At 39.4% G+C, this 19587-nt stretch overlaps 1 protein-coding gene across 1 annotated transcript in view; it reads right to left on the reverse strand.

Moving 5' to 3' along the window:
- Positions 1–19587, reverse strand: part of klhl29 (kelch like family member 29) — a gene marked incomplete at its 3' end in the record, with an annotated part of 392046 nt that overhangs the window by 256301 nt on the left and 116158 nt on the right. The window contains 1 exon segment of the mRNA XM_014020080.1: positions 15722–16027. Coding sequence (XP_013875534.1) covers positions 15722–15994 — 273 coding nt within the window.

Below are 19587 nucleotides of genomic sequence, written 5' to 3' on the forward strand. Positions count from 1 at the left end.
ACCATACCATACCATACCATACCATACCATACCATACCATACCATAAAATTCAATACCATACAAATGTCAAAATCAATGGGATTTTGTAGTTTAAAAACGTTAAACTTTTACATGTATGGGTGAAAAAAAGGAAAAAATAAAGGCTTCATAAATTAACTATCAACTTCCCAGTGTTGCTAACGATCAGAGTCAGCCAGTAACTACTAGCACCTGATACAAAGAAGTTGCTCAACCCATTTTTGAAACACAGGCCCAAATTATTAGCCATCTACCACCATGCTTGACAGCTGATATGAAGTTTTTGTGCTGATGAAAGTCTTATATCTCGACTTTGGTCTTACCTGTCCAAAGATTATTTAACTAGAAGAACTGTGGGTCATTCATGTTAAGGTATACAATTGTTTTGTAACTTGTTTGTAAATTATTTGTTAGATACCAACAAATGGGCTTTTTATGATTATTGCTAGCATTACACAAAAAATGCTCCCAATTTTGTAAAGGTTCTCATACTTATTACCAAAGTGCATTTGACAAGAAAAAAATGTCTGCTACTTTTTTTTTTTAATTTCTATGGAATTAGATGCAACACTGATTCTGCACTGTTAGATTTTTGTTGAATAAATAATGATTAAATGAAATATGTCGGGTGTTGTTGCTCATCTGAGGCTGCATTATCCAATTTTGAGCCTGCTATGAAGATTTATTGCCTTCAGGATGGAAAGCAAAAGAACATATTTTTTAATCAAGACTCTAGAAGGGCAAGTGTGGAGTACGGAAAAGAAAGACGGAGTCTCTGAGATGAATATCTGAAATCTGCTCATTGTAAATACACCTTAGCTTGTGCCGTCACGTTCACCGTGCCAGTTTCTGCTCTATCAAAGATCAGAGGAACAATGATCTCAGCATGCTGGTGGGAAAGCAGATGTACACTCCCCCAGCCCTTTGAATATAACACCCTCRTATTGCACAGTCATTGTGACATAAATAGAAAAGGGACTCACATCTCATATTTCACACAGCACAGAGGGGTTCAGATCTGGTATCCAATGACTGCTTATTAGATTGAGCTATCGGACCGCCAGTTTGGAGCCAGACTCATAAGACAGCCGGTGTGTTGAGAGAGTTTGCTCTCTTTTCTCACCCACGCATAGACAGAAACTGTAAAGAAGGGAGAGAAGCTAAACCTAACTGGACAGTCATTTCTTCTGAAGCCTTGGCTTTGCATGCACGCTTCTGTAACCAGCACAGGCACAGCCAGAACTCAGAGCTTTTACCGTTTTAGAATATTCATGGCCTTTAGAAAAGTAATCCATCTGTGTCTCGACTTTAATTGTCTCTTCAGATTTAAAGTGTGGCATGTACATTGATATCAAGGCCAGAAGGCCTTGCAAGGTAGGCAAATATGGTTGACTCATAAGTCATATTCACACCTGATAGTCTGGTAGACTCGGTTCAATTGGGGACCAAAAGTGCAAGATTTGTTTACATTTTCTGTTGGTGCGGTTTGAATTCACTCTGCACTTTCTCAACCGAACAAAACCCTGTAAACAACCTGTTCCCGCCCTCACCTGTGGGGGCGCTGCACAAAGAACCACCAAAGGAAGCATTACATTTTAGTGGTTATAGGGTTCATTTTTTGTTTTTGGTAAATGTGCTAAACAAAGATTCTTCAACAATGAGCTCAGCATGAGAGGAAGATGAGGCGGAACCACGGAGAATGTTGTTTTKYACACAAGGCGGCTGAGGAAGCTCCGTGTTAATCGAGTAGGAGCGTGTCCAGCTCCACAGTCATGATGTCCACCTTATACAKTCATCCAGTGAGGTATTTACACCATATAAGTAAATTTAACACTGTTATTACTCAGAATGTCATGCGGTAATAGTCCGCTTCCTGCTTTTGGAGCGGTCTCTGGTCCGCTTAGCGTTCACACATGCAATCGAACCGCACCGGAGTTTGTTTCAATCGAACCGAGACCTAGGTTTTCAGGCGGACTAGAGGTTTTTTTGGTCCGAATCAGAGTTYGATTATGTGTTCACACCTCCACAAACGAACCGGACTTTCCAGGCAAGCGAACTAGAGTTCGATTAAATTGGCCTAAACAGTGCAGGTGTGAATACGCCCATAAATGTGCCCCTATTGTTGATACAGAAAATCAGGTGTGATCCCACCTTCATAAAGAGGAAGGAAAAGTCCAGAAAGAGCCTTGACAAGATGTGAATCAAATGAAAACCCTGAGGAAATCTTATCATGGTGAGATTGACAAGCTAGACAAAGATAACACCGTAGCCTTTACTTTTATCTTTGACCTGATGTTTCATCATTCTGCCCCATCTTTCAACCAGTTGGTCAATTTTGGAGCCCCGCCCCATCACCTTAAATCAAACAGATCACTATCAGCATTGGTCTTTTGAGAATAAATGATGACAATGTTCCAGACTGTGTGAGGAAGCTGTGAGATTTCTGATAAGTCTGTCAAAGATGTGGTTTTTATTCTCCATCCAACTGATTTCAAATGCAGATAAAGAGAAAGAGAGAGACAGAAAGAGAGGGGGGGAAAGTTTGGCAGGTTTTTCTGTTCTTCTCAATGACAGTTTGACAGTACACACTCCTCACAACAGAGGTGTGTGTCTGTCTTCTCTGCCTCCATCTGTACAGCTTTTGTACCAGAGTCCTTGATTAGCAATCACTGCAGCGTAGCCTGTTTCTATTCAAAGTGAAAAGTATTAATTCTCCTTTCATGTTGCAGAGACATCTAGACCTTGTTGATCCAGGTAAATACATAATTACTACTTCTTGATAGCACTCAAAAAGCTTCCATATGTAAATACTTTAATTGAAAGCTAAAAATTACACCTAGATGTTTCTTTCTTCCTCAGATTTATGATTTTATTGAAAAAGAAGCACTTTGAAAGGAACAAAAAATTTGCATATTAGTAAATAAGAGCCTAAAGCTGGAAAAGTAAAACTCCTGGAGCAAAAACCTGTCAGATATTTTAAAAATCAGGTGTAAAAATCCAACTAGGCACGCTATGAATGTTTTGTTTAATAAACTGCAGACATAATTTGTGTACCAGAAGAAAGGTCTGTTTTCACAGTGAGGGAAAAGTCAATCAAAAGAGGCAAAAAGGAAGTAGAGATTAATTTAATAATTTTACATATTAACACAGTCTAATACTTTAGAGCAGCTTTCTGCATATCTCACTAATGGCCATTTTTATGAAAACTGGCATTTTAACAGGACGTATAGGGCAGAAAGAGCTGACAGGTTCATCTCAGCTCATTGTCAGGCAAGCTGACTTTCAGCATTAAAATTTCCTCTGACACGTACATCCTAACCACTTTTAGAGAGGGAGGGAGAGAAAAAATGCAGCAGACCTCTGGTTTTGCATATTTAACACAGCACAACTGTTCAAACAGTCAAATAATGGAACTCTTGACTCTCCTACAAAAAAAGCTTTCAGCTTTTACATGATGCTTCATAGATAATAAATACTGTGACAGAGCTCAACCAAAAAGTCTCATATCAGTCAGACTGGTCTACTTCTGATGATCTGCTGTTTGAGGACTGGAAGTTGTGAGTTTTTATTTTTATTTTAAAATTTTAGTTAAAAGAAAACTTTAGAAAGAGAGTGTGACAGGGGAAGGCTAACACCAATTAATCCCTTATCTTAATAATGCACTCAGTGTTAAGATTGAGGCCTTTGTGGGGCACTTTGACCCAAGGGCAGCAGGAGGGTTAATTGGGCAGTAGCTGGAATCAGCAAATTTCCAACTTGGCCAAACAATTCAACACTTAGTGGCAGTTCTAGGGGCGGGGCCACAGGGGCAATGGCCCCTGCTGAAATCTGATTGGCCCCCTGAAGTGCCTCTGTCCTGTCACTCATCTGTCCTTTGCCTGAGAGCAGTGATGGTGGATGCAGTTCCATGCCAAAACAATCAATCTTACAGAAATCTTCTCCTCTTCTTTAAAAGACTTGAAAAATTTTGCAAAAAATATCTTTCAACTGGCAAACAATGGCATCCTTTTCTCACATGCTTTGAGAATATTTTATCCATGTATAGTAAAAATGCATGTAAAATTGCTAAGGAAATTGAATTTAAGCTTTTTAAATAACATTACATTACATATTACAATTGTTGCGACATATGTGACTGGTTAAATTTATACATTTTACCAAAACCAAGGATGAACAAATACTTGACCCCTCTATGAATATTGTGGCCCCTTGATGGCCCCTTATGGTGCGTTCACACCGAACGCGATTTCAGCGTCAAAATCGCAGCCAACGCTGAAGTTTGAAGCTTGTGCACTTTGAGGTCAGACGCAGGACACCTGCGCTGCACAGCGACAGCCGCCCCGCCCCTCCCTCCTCTGTCGGGCTCTGTTTAATGTCGGACGAGGAAGTGGCTTTGCTTTATTTACAGASAGCCAGAACGTGTCACGTTCATCAGATAATTAATTCATAATTAATTCACCAGATAATTCAGAGAAGAGGCTCACAGCTCGCTTTCAGGACTATTTTTTTCAGTCTGATGAGTCGCTGCCACGCATTGGTGYGGATCAGGACACGACTGCAGCACTCATTTCAGCTAAAGAGCAGGAGCTCTGTCTGTTTCAGGTTAGTGGACATCMTTCAGTAAACTGTCCCGTCGGGAAATATGTCGCTACGTCACACAGTGGAGTCTCTCTGATTGGTTGACGCTGCGCGTCGAGCTGCAAAAGTTCAGATTTTCTAACTTCAGCGATTTGGACGATTTGGACGATCTGAGCGTTCGACGCTCAGATCGTCCAAATCGTTCAAATCGCGCTGCTCTAATCGCGCTTGAGGCGCCGCAGAACTTCCCGACGTTGCTTGAAGCGCGTCCACCATAGACTTTGTATGTAAACCTGCTGCTCCTGACGCTGAAATCGCGTTCGGTGTGAACGCACCATAACTCAAAAAACTCCGAGATCCACCACTGTCAACACTCATAATTAAGATATATTTTTTATTATTTTCTAACAGTTCATGAAAACAACCAAGCTCAACAGTAAACAAAAATAAAATATTTAGTTCAGTATTTACTTGAATTCATTTTCAGGTGGGCTTGTTTTTACGAACACCTGGGTCCAACAACTTAGAGGGCATTTATGAATGTTTTTGGAAACAGAAACCCTGAGAAACCTATGTGTCCTGGTGCATACAAAAATGCTTATAACTCAAACGCTATCCAACATAGAAGCTTTAATGTTTTGTTATTTAGCTCTGATGAAAGGTTATCCATTGGGTCCACCAATGAGTTACCACACACACCTTCTCCGGACCCCCACCCTATTTGAAAAGGGGGTGTCTGAAAATACTTGTAACTCAAAAACTATTCCACATCGGAGAGTCAGATTTGCTTTTGTTGTTTAGTTCTAATGAAGGACTATCCATTGGGCCCACTAATTAGTGACCCCCACCCAAAACAATAAACCCATTCGGATGACTTCTGAGTTCTGGTGCCTTGGTGCTTTGCATATGTACGGGGGTCATATACAGTATGCTACCGCTATGCCGTATCAAATTTTCGATCTTGACTGATATGAAATACATTTGTCAGCCATGTCACCCAGCCCTAAAATGGATATAGGTGGCTAAAGTGGCCTTAGAAGGCATTTTTGGAATTACCAAAAAGAAGATTGGTGATTCTGTTCATTTTAGAGCTACCATTTTTGTTGCTCTCACATTTCCCTCCCACTTCTTTCTAACAAAGCAGGAGTTTCTTTAAATCCATCCATGGTGAGTGAGTGAGTCTGCTTTGACAGCGATAGGTTTCACCTTACCTTGATGATGGAGTTCAGTGTTTCCTTTCCTGTCTGAGGCAAATTCAAAACCAACTCTCACCTGCCACACCGCTCCCCACCCCCACCCATCCCCCTTTCTCTGTTCTGTCTCCCTCATCTAGCTTTCCGAGCGAGCACCTTCCCAAACTTTAATCTTTTCATATTCAATTCATTTCACAGCAACTCATCACAAGGTTATCCCACTTTTCAAAAGACATTTCCCCTTTTAGCCTCACCCCCTGTAGAGATTCAATAATTTCAGCATCTCCTTGTCAGTTCATTACAAACCTGCTCCACCAAACAGAGACCTGGCAATCAGACGAAGAGCCGAGTTTCGTGCAGATATAAATGCTCAACAAAATGGAAAATGTAAAAAATAAATAAATAAAATAAAAATCTAAATCACTGTTATAGCACGGCAAAGGTGACACATGCTCATGAGAAGCTGCTTCTCTGAGTCTGACCAAAATACATAACACTCCAAATTGGTTCATTTTGTCAACAACATGTGAGGAAAATGGCGCAACCAGTCTCATATGGGCTGAAAATAGCAATTATTCAGGAAAAGGATGTTTTTTTATGATGTTCCCCTACCCATTTTTATTTCTTTTGTTGTTGTTGTTGTTGTTGTTGTTGTTGTTTTCTGATAGCATCAGAGTGAATCCCTGTTGCCTGCTGTTCAGTGTTGTCTTGGCCACAGTATGGGGTCTGCTTCAATCCACAGTCTAACCAACCTGTCGGAAATCAATGACCAACAGGACACAATGTGGAATTCACTTTCTGACGGGCTCTATTGATTGTGGCAGACTTTATCATGATGTGCGTCTGAGAAAGGAGAATCACTTTTATCTAATATATTACAAGAGATGTTAAAAACAAACCCCTTTCCAAAATATGACAAGCATATAGAGCTATTTAGTTTTTTTGTAGGCGGAATTTGGAAGATTTGACAGCTGAAGAATTGTGTGTGATATAATCGTTACATAAAGAGGGCGTGCGACTAAAAAAAGAGCGTTAACGATTTGTGCCGAGACGTGCTCTGAAGAGCAGAACACTTCATTTGGCCCTGTTCAGGTAAATCACTAAAGGACAACCAGCAGAAGGTGATCCACTGAATCCTTATCAACTGAAGATCAAACAGGCAATGGATTCCGTAACCGAAGCTAAAATAACAGAGTGTGAGACCGACTGCTGATGACTAGAACTAAAAATAAATCTAATTTGTTTATTCTAACAGATACATAGACTATTACTTTGAAATAGTGAATTGTTGCACAGTAACTAGAAAACATACCTATTCAAAATGTCCACACCAAATGTGCATGACTGATTTAAAATAATCCATTTCAAATGAAGGTAAAGCACAGTGATTGTTCCCAGTTCAGTCCTCAGCTGAGTTCTTTCTATGAGGTGCAATGGTGCATACATTCACCATGTGCATTCTTCAGTTTTACCCCATTGTGCAAAAACACATCATTAAACTTGTTAAGGAATTTAAAATGGATGTAAATATTTTATTTCTTAACCTTTATTTAAGCCAGCAAATCTTATCGAGATCACAGATCTTTCTTGCAAGGGAGGCCTGAGCATGAAGGCAGYCTAATGTGCATGTTTTTGGACTGTGGGAGGGAACCAGAAAACCTGGAGAAAACACACGCAAGCACCAGGAGAACATGCAAACTCCACAAAAAGACCCCAGGTCCAAACAGGGGATCGAACCCAGGACCTTCTTGCTGCAAGGCAACAGTGCTAACCACTGCCCAAAATATAGTCTTTTTATTAAACACTTAACTATCAGGTCTGAAACACATTCTTGCTTGTTTTGGTGTGATTTACTCAGGATTAGGATTGGGCGATATTGGCAAAAAGTTAATCAAAATTGTGGCATTTAGCCAATAACAATTAGTATGACAACTAACAGATGACAACTGCACTTGCATGTTKTTTTTAACTCTAAATCAGATATAAAATAATCAGTTTAACTGACTTTTTCATTTTAACTGGTTAAAAGTTATGAATTGAAACCTGTTTTCACAATATGGATTGGACACATACTGTATCTTTAACACAACATGCCATGGGCTCAGATGCATACTTCATAGTGAGAGCGTGTCACACACAAAAATACATTATCACGTGGCACTAATCGAAGTAATTGCAAAGCGGCAAATATTATTTTGTTTTCGTTTTTTCTGACGATTAATTGCACACAATACAATTTTGAGTAGAAGTCAACTCGCCGCTGTTACACCCCTGAGCTGAGACGGAAGACGGTAAAAAAGTTGTCACAGTCGATAGATGAAAGAACAGGCCAGTATGAAGCATGCTGATGTAGTGATGACATTCAGATGGTGCGAACAGCAGAGCATAATATTTACAATGAGAAATGTATGACACTCATTTAATGCCTAAACCTTGCTGTGTTACATACATTGGTTATTCCATTAGTTTGCCAGGTGTATCTGGAAAAGGGGATCATGTATGGGTGAACATTACAATATTGATTTGTGAAAAAGGCATCACTCATCCAGATCACGACAGTTTTAAGTTCATAAACTCAAGGCAAATGAACTTTCTTTCTTGTTTCTTCAAGATATTTAAGTTCTTACACATAAGTCTTCATTCGTTCTGATTATAGGTTAAAAGTTTCAGACTTATGTCATAGGGAGCCAACAGATGAACCAAGTGGAGAAAAAAAAGCCATCTACATTGAAAAAAACTAAATGACAACAACAGAAGAGGCGCCGGCTTCAGGTTTCACCTATCCAACACTTACAGTGCAGCCTTGGCTCTCCACCTTAGTCAGTTTCACAACCGTTCACACCTTGAAACGTGTGACCAAAACACTTCACATATTGTTCTAGTTGGTAAACTTGTTATACGAGCCACTGACCTTTATAGTATGAATGGGTGGGTGAGTGACTCAGATGACTTCAACAAGCCTTTTAGATCTGTTGTCCTAACACCTTATCCTTATGAGCCAGAAACTCTCAATCTATAACCAGAACAGAGGGAGCCTTTTGGATGTGAGATGAAACATCTTAAAGAAAACAAAACAAAGTGATTCAAAATGGTTTAATGGACTAGACATCTGCCTCTGATGTAGCTAAATTTCTCACCCTCAGATGTGTTTGGTCATTGCAGCGATAACAGTGGTTGTTCTGATCAATCATACAATTTACACTGAAATGTTTCTGTGTCTAACATTTGTTTAARCTTGCTTAAGGAGACTAGTTTCTTAGAACTTGGATTGTTTTGGAGTAAGTTCTAAGTCTGTCAGGCAACATCTACACTATCCACGGCCCTATGTGGGTTCTTGGAAAAGCCTGAAGAAAAATAAAATACTTTTTGCTTCTAGAATGAAATAAATAAAAAATAAATAAATGAAAGGATAATCGGCACAGAAAATCTTTAAACACTCTTGACTTTTGTCTGTTGTGAAAATATCACAGCATTCAAACTAGTTCTCACGATATTTAAATAAGACTGGCCACAGGCTACACAAATRGCATTAATGATTTCAGGCTGCTCTAACTATTAGAAACTAAATTACATCAATAAGCTTTGCAGCAGAAAAATCACATAATTAAGAGTAAATCGAACTGTCAGTGACACACAGCATCGACATAAGACATATAAGCTCAAGTCCACCTATTAGGTCATTAGATCAATAAATGGGATTTTAATATCAACAGCAGTTCCTGCATCTGTAATAAATAAGTGATTGGTGAAGAAATTACAKCAGTGCTGCTATTAAATATCAAGGGAGGGTGGATTTGAAACTTTCATATTAAGGGATTAGTCCATGCAGGGAYATCCAGTTTTCAGCCTCATCCATGGAAAGAATTAAAAAAAAACATTTCTGAGAAAGGCGTTAGTGTTGAAAATAAAATGAACAAGAAACAATTTTAGCTAAACTCTAACTCTCGTTAATGCTCCAATCAGATTTGTAATTACATGCGTGCACTTTTATATTACAGTCATATTTTTTGGTTCAAACACGCAGGATTACTAACACGCCTACAATTTTTAACGCTAAACCATTTAACAAGATGCAGCTTGTAGACATCATGCAGAAGTTTTAACACTGAGTCAGCTGGAAACACAGAGTAAATATGACATAAAGTCAGCATGTACATTTGAAAGTACTTAATATACTGAAAAACCAAATATCCACAAGCAATTTCCACGGAAAAACAAAACAATAGGATGTGTTAAACATGGCTGTTTATCAATTTATTAACATATTAGAATTCTAAAGGTTTATTCACTATCCTGCTCAACCACAGGGTGCCAGCCATTTTAAAGGAGAATGTTTTATTGCATTCTATTCAACACATCAGTCGATGAATTATTAAGTGTTTTGAATATCATAAAGGCAGCTGTGACCATTCAGTTTTTTTATGTTATTGCAGGATGTATCCTTTAGTGACTTTGAAACACTCAAACAAGTTTATAAATTACAACCAAATATGAGCTGGGCTTATGGTACTTTAAATTGTCACTTTCAGAAAATAAGAAACAAACAGTTTTCCTGTATGCAGCATTTGCGTATTTGACAGACTAAAAAAAATAAATAAAATAAATCAGCAACTTGACATTTTACTTAAGTAAGAATCAATTGTGCATTTATTCAATTGGAAAATGTGATTTATTAATTCTGCATTTACACAGACAGCTCATATAATGTGTCTCCTTGTCTCAGCATTTTGATTTATGTAAAAAAAAACAAGACGGTGAAAAGAAAAGAAAGCCCATTCTAAGGAGATGTTGGTTTAACTAATGAAAGCTTGTTAGAAGACATTTTGTTGAAAGGACAGCATAGTCCAAAATAAATTCCCCCAAACAGACAACAATGTATACTGTATCATATTGTATCATATTATATTGTCTCATATCATWTTGAGTCTCATGAATTGTATCTCTAATCACATATCATATTGTGTTGTATTATATCATTCATCATATTTTATCAGTCTGTCATAAGTCATTAAAAACTGCATATTTAATCACACATTGTATCTTTTCAAACATATTGTATTGTATCATTTATCAATTTAAATCATATATCATTGTATTTTCTAGTAAAAAATTACATCATAATCATATCACACTGCATCACATACCTTTTATTTTATATCATTTTTTATCATAGTGTACTGAAATGTTTCAGACTGCAATGGAATATAAGATTTATCACATAGTATTGTGTCAGAATGTATCGAATCATATTTGTATTGTATGTTTGTACTGTATCTGACATTGTAATGACTCATTTATATTACATTGTGTCTTACATTTTGTTAATTTGTATCATTTATCACACATATACAGTACCATATTGTATCATCCTGCTTCACTATTTGCTCCAACAATGAGATCACTTCATTTGATGGTTCAGTATCAGGAATGGGCATTGAGTCTTGAGTATTGATTGGATCCAGAACTAAGATTTTGATTCTCCCAGAATTGGTAAAATTGAAAAAAAATGATACCTAGTTTTGATACCCAGTCCACTGACTGGAGGAAGAAGCCGTTGAACGCCAACGGAGAAGGATTCGTAAGTAGTGTGGCGGCCATCTAAAGTGTGGCTTAACTTTAATAAAAGTATAAGATTGTACTGTGCATAGGAGAGCACACAACCATCATGATTAAACACTGCTTATGGGTTCATGATGTGTCACAGAGTGTCCCTGCACAGGCTTTCTTCTGCTGACATACGTATATTGGCAAGTAAAAATATTAAAATACATCTAATACCAACACTGAGGCAGCTAACTGGTTATACACGACGTTAAAACTGTACCATTAGCTCAGTAACAAGTTTGAGTACCTGCAGCATCAGACACTGGATATATGTGAATGTGTTTTCATGAGGTTTTTGAAAATAAAGCTCTGATCCCCATGAAAAGAAAATTCAGTCATTCAACATTTATATTCAAGTTCAAAGGTTTGATATTTATAGAGTGGTTGATACTAGCCATCTGAGTAAAGTTCATAATAGTAAAAGGTTCAGAGAATTAAAATTCTTAGAGAAGGGTCGGCTGTGGCAGAGTGGTTAGGTTAGGGGAGTTGTCCTAGAACCTGAAGGTCACCGGTTCAATCCCCCATCAGCTGTCTCAGTTGTTGTGTCCTTGGGCAAGATACTTCACCCCCAATGCCTCTGATGTGTACGAGATCTAGTAGAGTGCTGTGTGAATGGGTAAATGAGGACACAAATTGTAGTGGGAAGCCCTTTGAGTGTCCTGGTTGGGTAGAAAGGTGCTACAGTATACAAGTACAGTCYATTTACCATTTAACACTAGTTAGCTACCTCATTTAAACCATGTAAACCTTTTTTTGACCTGGCCTCTAAAATGACTCAGAATCGCTAAGAACTGGAATTGTTCAAATTTAATCAATACTGTTGTGGAAAAATTATCTTATTATCAAATAATTACACAGAAAAATGTGATCAATGAAGTTTCTTCCCAGAAATGGTCGATGTGTTTGTTTTATTGCAATAAAATGAGCGCAGGTCAAACTGTGTCAGTTCAGTCTCTATGAACRCACGAAATACGCAGCTGATTATACAATACTTTATACATACATTTGAAGAAGTGAAAAACATCCATCCATTATCTATACCCACTTCTTCCTTTCAGGGTCACGGCAGTCACTAGTGCCCATATCCTGCAGCCACAGTGCGAGGGGCAGGGTACACCCTGGACAGGTCATAAGTCCATCACAGAGCCAAGAAGCTTGAAGAACCAAAACATCAAACTTGCGACTTAACCTTAAGTTGAACCATATGTCTTGTTTTCATGCATAGCAACACCTCAAATATACATCATGTGTTCAGCTGAAAACAGGAACAGGCCAGACGTTTAAAATGTCAAAAGCAAAGTACAATACTTTACATTAGAATACCCAACCCTATTCAGTGTACAAAGTGAACCTAAAACAAGTCCAGTTCATCAGCAGGTGATATTTTTCTTAACTATGCGATGGATTTAGGATTTAGTCTCTACAGCCATGACAACAAACAAAAAATAAATCAAACATTAAGTTAATATAAAATTAATTAATGGTCTGGCAGGCAAAGTGTAGTTCTGAATTAACTGTAGTTCACTGTTCCACTTGGTCAGCTTTACATCCTCATGGACAACGTAGCCAGATGGCCCTTTTCTGACTGTCAGCATTTGTCTCACACATAGATGCACAGTTACAAGAGGGTGCATATGCGCACATGCTCGCAGTCCTGTTATCCAAACCACACAGGCATTTACAAATGATAAGATGTTCTAAAAGATCAAAGCAAACTGCAGAGCTAAAACTATACCCGTTTGACTCCGGATGACTGCATGGTTACGCATGCAGCGCTATCACTTTCAGACACGCCACACTTTGGTACACGGCTGGCTATTGGACACCACTCCCACTTGGGCCGGTGTGTTTATAAAGAGAGTCCCCAAACACTGGAAATCAATATCGTCTGTCAGCTTTTTAGTGTGTCCATGGAAAGAGCAGAGACACGGGGACTGTGGAGAGAGAGCTGCATCCGTCCATCAGACTCTCTGCAACCGCCAACAACTTTGATTGAACATGACAGAACGAGAGCATGTGAGGACGGTCCAAATCTACCAAGATAGAGACATAAACACCTATGATGTGGGTCCTTTCTGTGCATTTGGTGCTTTTTCCTCCCATCAAACAGAGGCACAACAAAATGTGTAAAAGAAACAGATCGTGGGAACAATCTTCGGTACCACTTTACAGTAAGGCTCCCCTTATGGATTTTAAAGAGTTTATAGATAAGTTATTAATTAATCTGTAAACACTTTATAAATTATTATTAAATGTTTATTATGCAATAATTAAAGATGAGAAAGAGACAAAACTGTCCAGTTTCTTAACAAATAATGAGACAAATCTGTTCACGTATCTAAAGGTCCTATATTAAACATTTCAGACTAGTTTACTACCTTGTAAGCACAATGATGATTAGGAAACACATATTTTAACATATATTGTACTGTTTTACTGCATTATAAATATCCACAAATATTAAAGGGATCCTTATTTTAAAGTGTAAAACTGAACACTATTTTGGATGGGGTGGGATTATTTGGTATTTTAACATGACATACTTTTTTGGTAAATCATCATTGTCGACAGTAGTTATATGTTTGAACAATAGTTTCAAATATTGATAATCAACATGAAGTTTTAAATATGGTGATTTTTCACAATAAAGACTAACTTTTGGCATTTATAAAAGTTTATTTGTCATTAATGAATAGGCTACTGTGCTACACTTTACAATAAGTCTCCCTTTGACAGTTGTGAATATTTATAAGACAGTAATACAATACAATATTAATTAAAGTATATATAGTTGTTGTGCTTACAATGCAGTAAACTAGTCTGAAATGTTTAATATAGTACCTTTAGATATGTGAACAGCTTTTTCTCATTATTTGGTAAGAAGCAGGACAGTTTTGTGGTTCTCGTCCTTAATTATTGCATAATAATTCAATTCAGTTCAAAATTCAAAAATACTTTATTGATCCCAGAGGTAAATTTGGTAATAATAACCATTTATTAATGATTTATAAAGTGTTTACAGCTGAATTAATAACCTATCTATAAACTCTTTATAAGCCATCTATAAGGGGAGCCTTATTGTAAAGTGGTACCCAATCTTCATATATCTACAGTACAGTCACGCACAGGTCCCCACAAATACTGTAGTTTTAAATAAGAGTGCGGTCGCATGCGAGGCAAAGCACCTAATTGCTCTGGCAGCCATTGAATGATGACAACGGCCACGGTGGGAGTTGGCGAGACTTTGTCTGAATGTATGTAATTATTCAGCACAAAAGGAGGGGCCACATGGTGCCAGAGCAGATTTACTGTGTCTGTGGTCAGTGCATTCAGTGGGGAATCTAATGATGAGCACTTAGGGGCTAAATTACCACTGCATTGTTTACCTCTGCTCATACAAATGCAGGCTCCGCCGAGAGCAGAAAAGCGAGAACGTGCAAGAGAGTTCGCTGAAACTTGTAAATTAAAGCCAATGATCTGATGGTGCAGAGCAGCCCTGGAAGGAGATGAATGGAAGCAGAGGCAGGGGAGAGGCTGAAATGTCTTTTTTGGTGAAAGCTCCTTCTCTTTACATGCTGCTGACAGCTAGCCTGTGAACAAATCCCAGGATAAAATGGTGGAAAGCTCAAACTTGAGACTCTAAGACATTTCAAGCTGCAGTATTTTCAGTATGAACAGCAATACAACATAGACTTAAATAAAAAAATCCACAACCCCTATTAAATTTGCTACAAACCCAGTTTTTGGCTAGAATATCGTGATCACAGGCTGTTTAGATGTAAATGCCATTGTTAAAACCTATAAACTCAGGACTTATGCAATGATTTAGTTTCCCTCTAACCATCACTTGTGACAAAAGCATCCATCTGAGCCTCTGTCAGAGGTCATTTACATAATGAAAGAGGAGAATTACGAAGGAGGCTGAGGCAGGACGAGCCTGTCATTTGGCAGAGAGAGGAAATGAAGATGGAGGGAAAATGCTTTGGCAAGAAAGCGGCACTGGGCAGTAATAATGCAAAGAGAGCGGCAAAATTGGAGTGAGGGATAAAGGTGGAGAGTGGAGGAGGCAGCAGAAAGAGAAAGACAGTGGCGAGGCTTGGAGAGTGAGGGCTGCTGAACCATAGGAAGGGAAGGAAAAAAAGGATGAGCTCAAAGTCTGTTAGATAAAAAGTCAGATGTTATGTTTGACTGAGGGGCAGGGGGGGGTGCCATGACAGATTGAAAAGWTAGCACAGTGAGAACAAAAAAAAAAGAGTAAGAGAAAAGAGTGAGCGATTGAGAGGAGTCCAAGATAAGTCAGAGGATCACCGATGTCTCAGCGTCTTACCTTGGCTGACGCCGAAGCCACGGATCCCGCTCCCGTGATGCCTCGCTTGACCGCGAGGTCACCGCTCGACGTTGTCACGGCAACCGTGACTGGGGTGGGGAGGAGGGAGGGGATGACCGGGAGGGGAAGGAGCCCCGGACGGTTGTTGCCATTGACAACGGCGGAGGCACAGCTGTGGTTGGCTCCTCCGTTGTGGAGGCCGGACGGACGGATGTCTCTTCGCTCCCAGGGACCACGGTAGTCCCTCTCGTAGCGGTGGTGGTGACGTGACATCACTTCCTCTCAGCAGGAACAACAGGGGCAGGCCTGCGTACAAAAAAAAAGGGAACAGGAGAGGTCAGGATGACATTCTGGTGGTGGAAACAGGAATAGCTYGCATGAAGAGAGAGCTTTTAGCAATGAGAAAAAACTCATCAGGTGAATTAAAGAGAGAACACCCTGACATGAAGGTGTAAAGGCTCCCATGGTAACAAACTGACACAAAAGATATTGTGGTTCATTTACTGCCACTAACTTCTCATTCTCTCAGTCATTAAAGGGATCCCTGATTAGTTGTAACATTAGACTTTATTTGATAAATATATATTTTAACTGTAAAATAACGACTTTAAAAATACTGTAGGCTATTTAAATTTGTAATTTTTTAAAATCTATTTTAACACAGATGGAGCCATTTTATTTACACGCAAAGCATTCTGGGTAAATGATGACATCAACTAGGTCATCGGTGCGAGGCTGCTAGCGAGCTATATCCACCCTGAAGGTTAATCTTGGACAATATCTGATGATCGACTCTTTTAAATGAAACCAGAGAGCGTTGACAGAGAGGAGAAGGTAGAAATGACTCAGCCTGTAACTGAAAATATRGATGGAGGACAACAGAGCTGCTTCATGGAAGAAGAACCTCAGCTTAGTCTGTTAGCTTTAGCATTAGCACCAACACTATATGTATTAGCTCGGCGCTAGCGCGACGAACAAGCTGCACTGAGGTCCTCGATCCATATTTTCAGTTGCAGGCTGAGTCATTTTTGCGTTCTCCTCTCTGTCATGTGGATGGAGGACCTCAGTGACGAGAGGAGAATGTGTAGCACTGAGCTAATACATATATATATGGTGATAGCATCGAGGCTAACGCTAAAGCTAACAGGCTAAGCTGAGGTTCTTCTTCCATGAAGCAGCTCTGTTGTCCTCCATCCGTCCAGTCGACTCGGTCGTCTGTCAGTGTGCCCCAGGGCAGCTGTGGCTACAATTATATTTTGCCATCATCAGTGTGTGAATGTGTGTGTGCATGGGTGAATGTCTGCAGTGTAAAGCGCTTTGAGTGTCCTGGATGGATAGAAAGGCGCAATGTAAGTGCAGTCCATTTACCATCCATTTAAAAGAGCCAACCGTCAGATATTGTCCAAGATTAACCTTCAGGGTGGATATAGCTCGCTAGCAGGACCTATCCACGTCATCATTTACCCAGAATGCTTTGCGTGTAAATATAATGGCCCCGTCCGTGTAATATATTTTTATATTATTATTTTAATATATTTTTAAACTTTTAGTTTAAAAATTATAAAAACTAAACAGCCTACAGTATTTTTACAGTMTTTATTTTACAGTTAAAATATAAGTTTATCAAATAAAGTCTAATGTTACAACTAATTGGAGATCCCTAATGAGGGCTCAAATAAGAGGCGGGGAGCTAAGCACTCCCTTAAACGACACAAGCTGGTTAAATTTGTACATGAAGCATGTAGTTCCAACAACAGGAGGTTAAAACAACATGGAGGGACAAAAAAACAAACAGGTCTACACATTCGTTCCCCAACCCCCAAGGGCAGCGCAGCAGCAACATGACCTAGCGGTCGAAACTCTTTCATCTGAATAGATAAATACCCCCGCAATTACAGCTCATCTCATACATCTAATGGCTGCTTAATTCAATCACGCTGCCCTTGAAGTGCATTTGAGGGTTCTCCCTTTTTCCAGACACAGCAGGCTGTGACAGGCTAAGAGGCGACAGTGAGCCGGAATTACATCAGTATGGAGTGCGGTGCTATTGTACTGTACGAGCAGCGTATCGCTCTTATATCATAAATCAAACACATACACGATGTAAAAGGGGAGCGGAATCCATCACTGAGGGGCTTTGAAGCACATTGTGCTCCGCCGCACCAAAAGGCGCATTATGCTTACGGAGCCGCTGATAACAGATGAAATAAATAAATAACAACCTCAAACCAGGTTGCGCGAGCCCCCCCCCCCCCCCCAATGCAAAATCCCCTGGTCTGTGAGGAGAGAATGACAGCGAATGATAAGTCTTTCTTCTGTACGCCGGGGTCTGTCACGCTGCTTTCTCTGCCTCACAGAGGAGAGAACGCCTTAAAATGCCAGCGTCTATGTGCACATCTGTGTGTGTGTTCAAAGGCTTTGCTACAACTGGATGACTGTGCATCTGTTAGTGGAGCATGTGTTGAAAACTCCACAGTAGTATGAGATGATGCCGGTGCAGGCTGGGAATGAAGACTTCCTTACGAAGCTTTGAGGCTACAGATACGATGTGCAGCCTGTGCTGGGAGCTTTGGCACAACTGTAACTTCACTTGCTGCAACCAGTTATTTCTATGGCCTTTTAGATGTGTCATTTCTTATTCGCCTGCTGCCAAATAGAAAGAGGGGCAATGATGTTTTTGCCCAYGTCTGCCTTTTACCCAATTAACCCATGAACTGGACAACTTTTATTACATTATTTATTAGAGCTAATCAAGCCTATTGTTAGGCGATGGCCCTCTTTTGCATGTGACTAACCGGTTTGTCCATGTGGAGGCAGTGCTTATAAGGCTGAGTTCACCTGAAACTCATCAGACTGAAGAAGTCTCTTGGAGGAGAGAAGAAACGTTTCACTAAAGAAGAACCCATCCAGAGGACCTACTTATTTTTTCTATTTTGATTTAACTTTTATTACAGTTTGTAGAAAGTAATCATTTGGCCTCATGCAAGAACATGTTCGTATTCTTATCCTTAATTTCTCTTACTTTTGTTCGTACGAAGTGCTCGTATAAACAAGTCAGATTCAACAAACTTCTATCTTCAGGAAAAGTGTGTAAGTGAGGAGCGTAAACTGATGAATGTGTATCAGGTGCTCGTGCACGGGGAGGGGTGATTAGCATAATCTACCATCCTAAAATCACCACATAAGGCTACGTTTCCTGCCCCACATACCAGTAAGTGTTCATTCATAAATGACATAGCAAAGTAAAAAGAAGAACTTTACGAGTTCGGAAACTGAAGTCCTCCTCTCAGAGATCAGAAAAAAAGTTATTTTTAGCAGCTTCAGACCTGCTAAAGTCGAGGAATGAAATTACGACTGCTGTTAATGTCGTGTCTCCTGTGGGTCGTTACAGTCACAGAAATTAACATCTAAATCATATTCATCTCTCTCTAGTCCTGCTCTGGTTTTTCTTTGGTCAAATATTTTTAACTTAAGTGTAAACAACTGTGTTACATATTTTTCATTTATTCAGAAAAAGAGCAGTCACGCACTGCTACCCCAGCATGGCCGTCTCCCCCTCCCTCGTCTCGTCTGAAAAAAAAAACATTTTAAAACGTCTCCAAACTTCAATTAATGCATAATTTAAGTTGGTTTTTAGTTTGAGATCTTCAGGTAACTGATCACAGAAAATGGCTCCCCTAGCTGTGGAACTAAATTCTTCCTGGATGTTTACATCGACTGAGGGTCTGCCCCCCCACCTGATCTGTTTCCTGGAGCAAACTGAGGGCCGCACAGAATGAACAGTTACCATCCATATTCTGAACTACACTGTCAGAAAAAAAAGTACTAGATTGTACCTTTATGGGTACATTGGCTTGTCACTGGGG

This window comes from Austrofundulus limnaeus, unplaced genomic scaffold, assembly GCF_001266775.1.
Source record: "Austrofundulus limnaeus strain Quisiro unplaced genomic scaffold, Austrofundulus_limnaeus-1.0 Scaffold239, whole genome shotgun sequence".
NCBI lineage: Eukaryota > Metazoa > Chordata > Actinopteri > Cyprinodontiformes > Rivulidae > Austrofundulus > Austrofundulus limnaeus.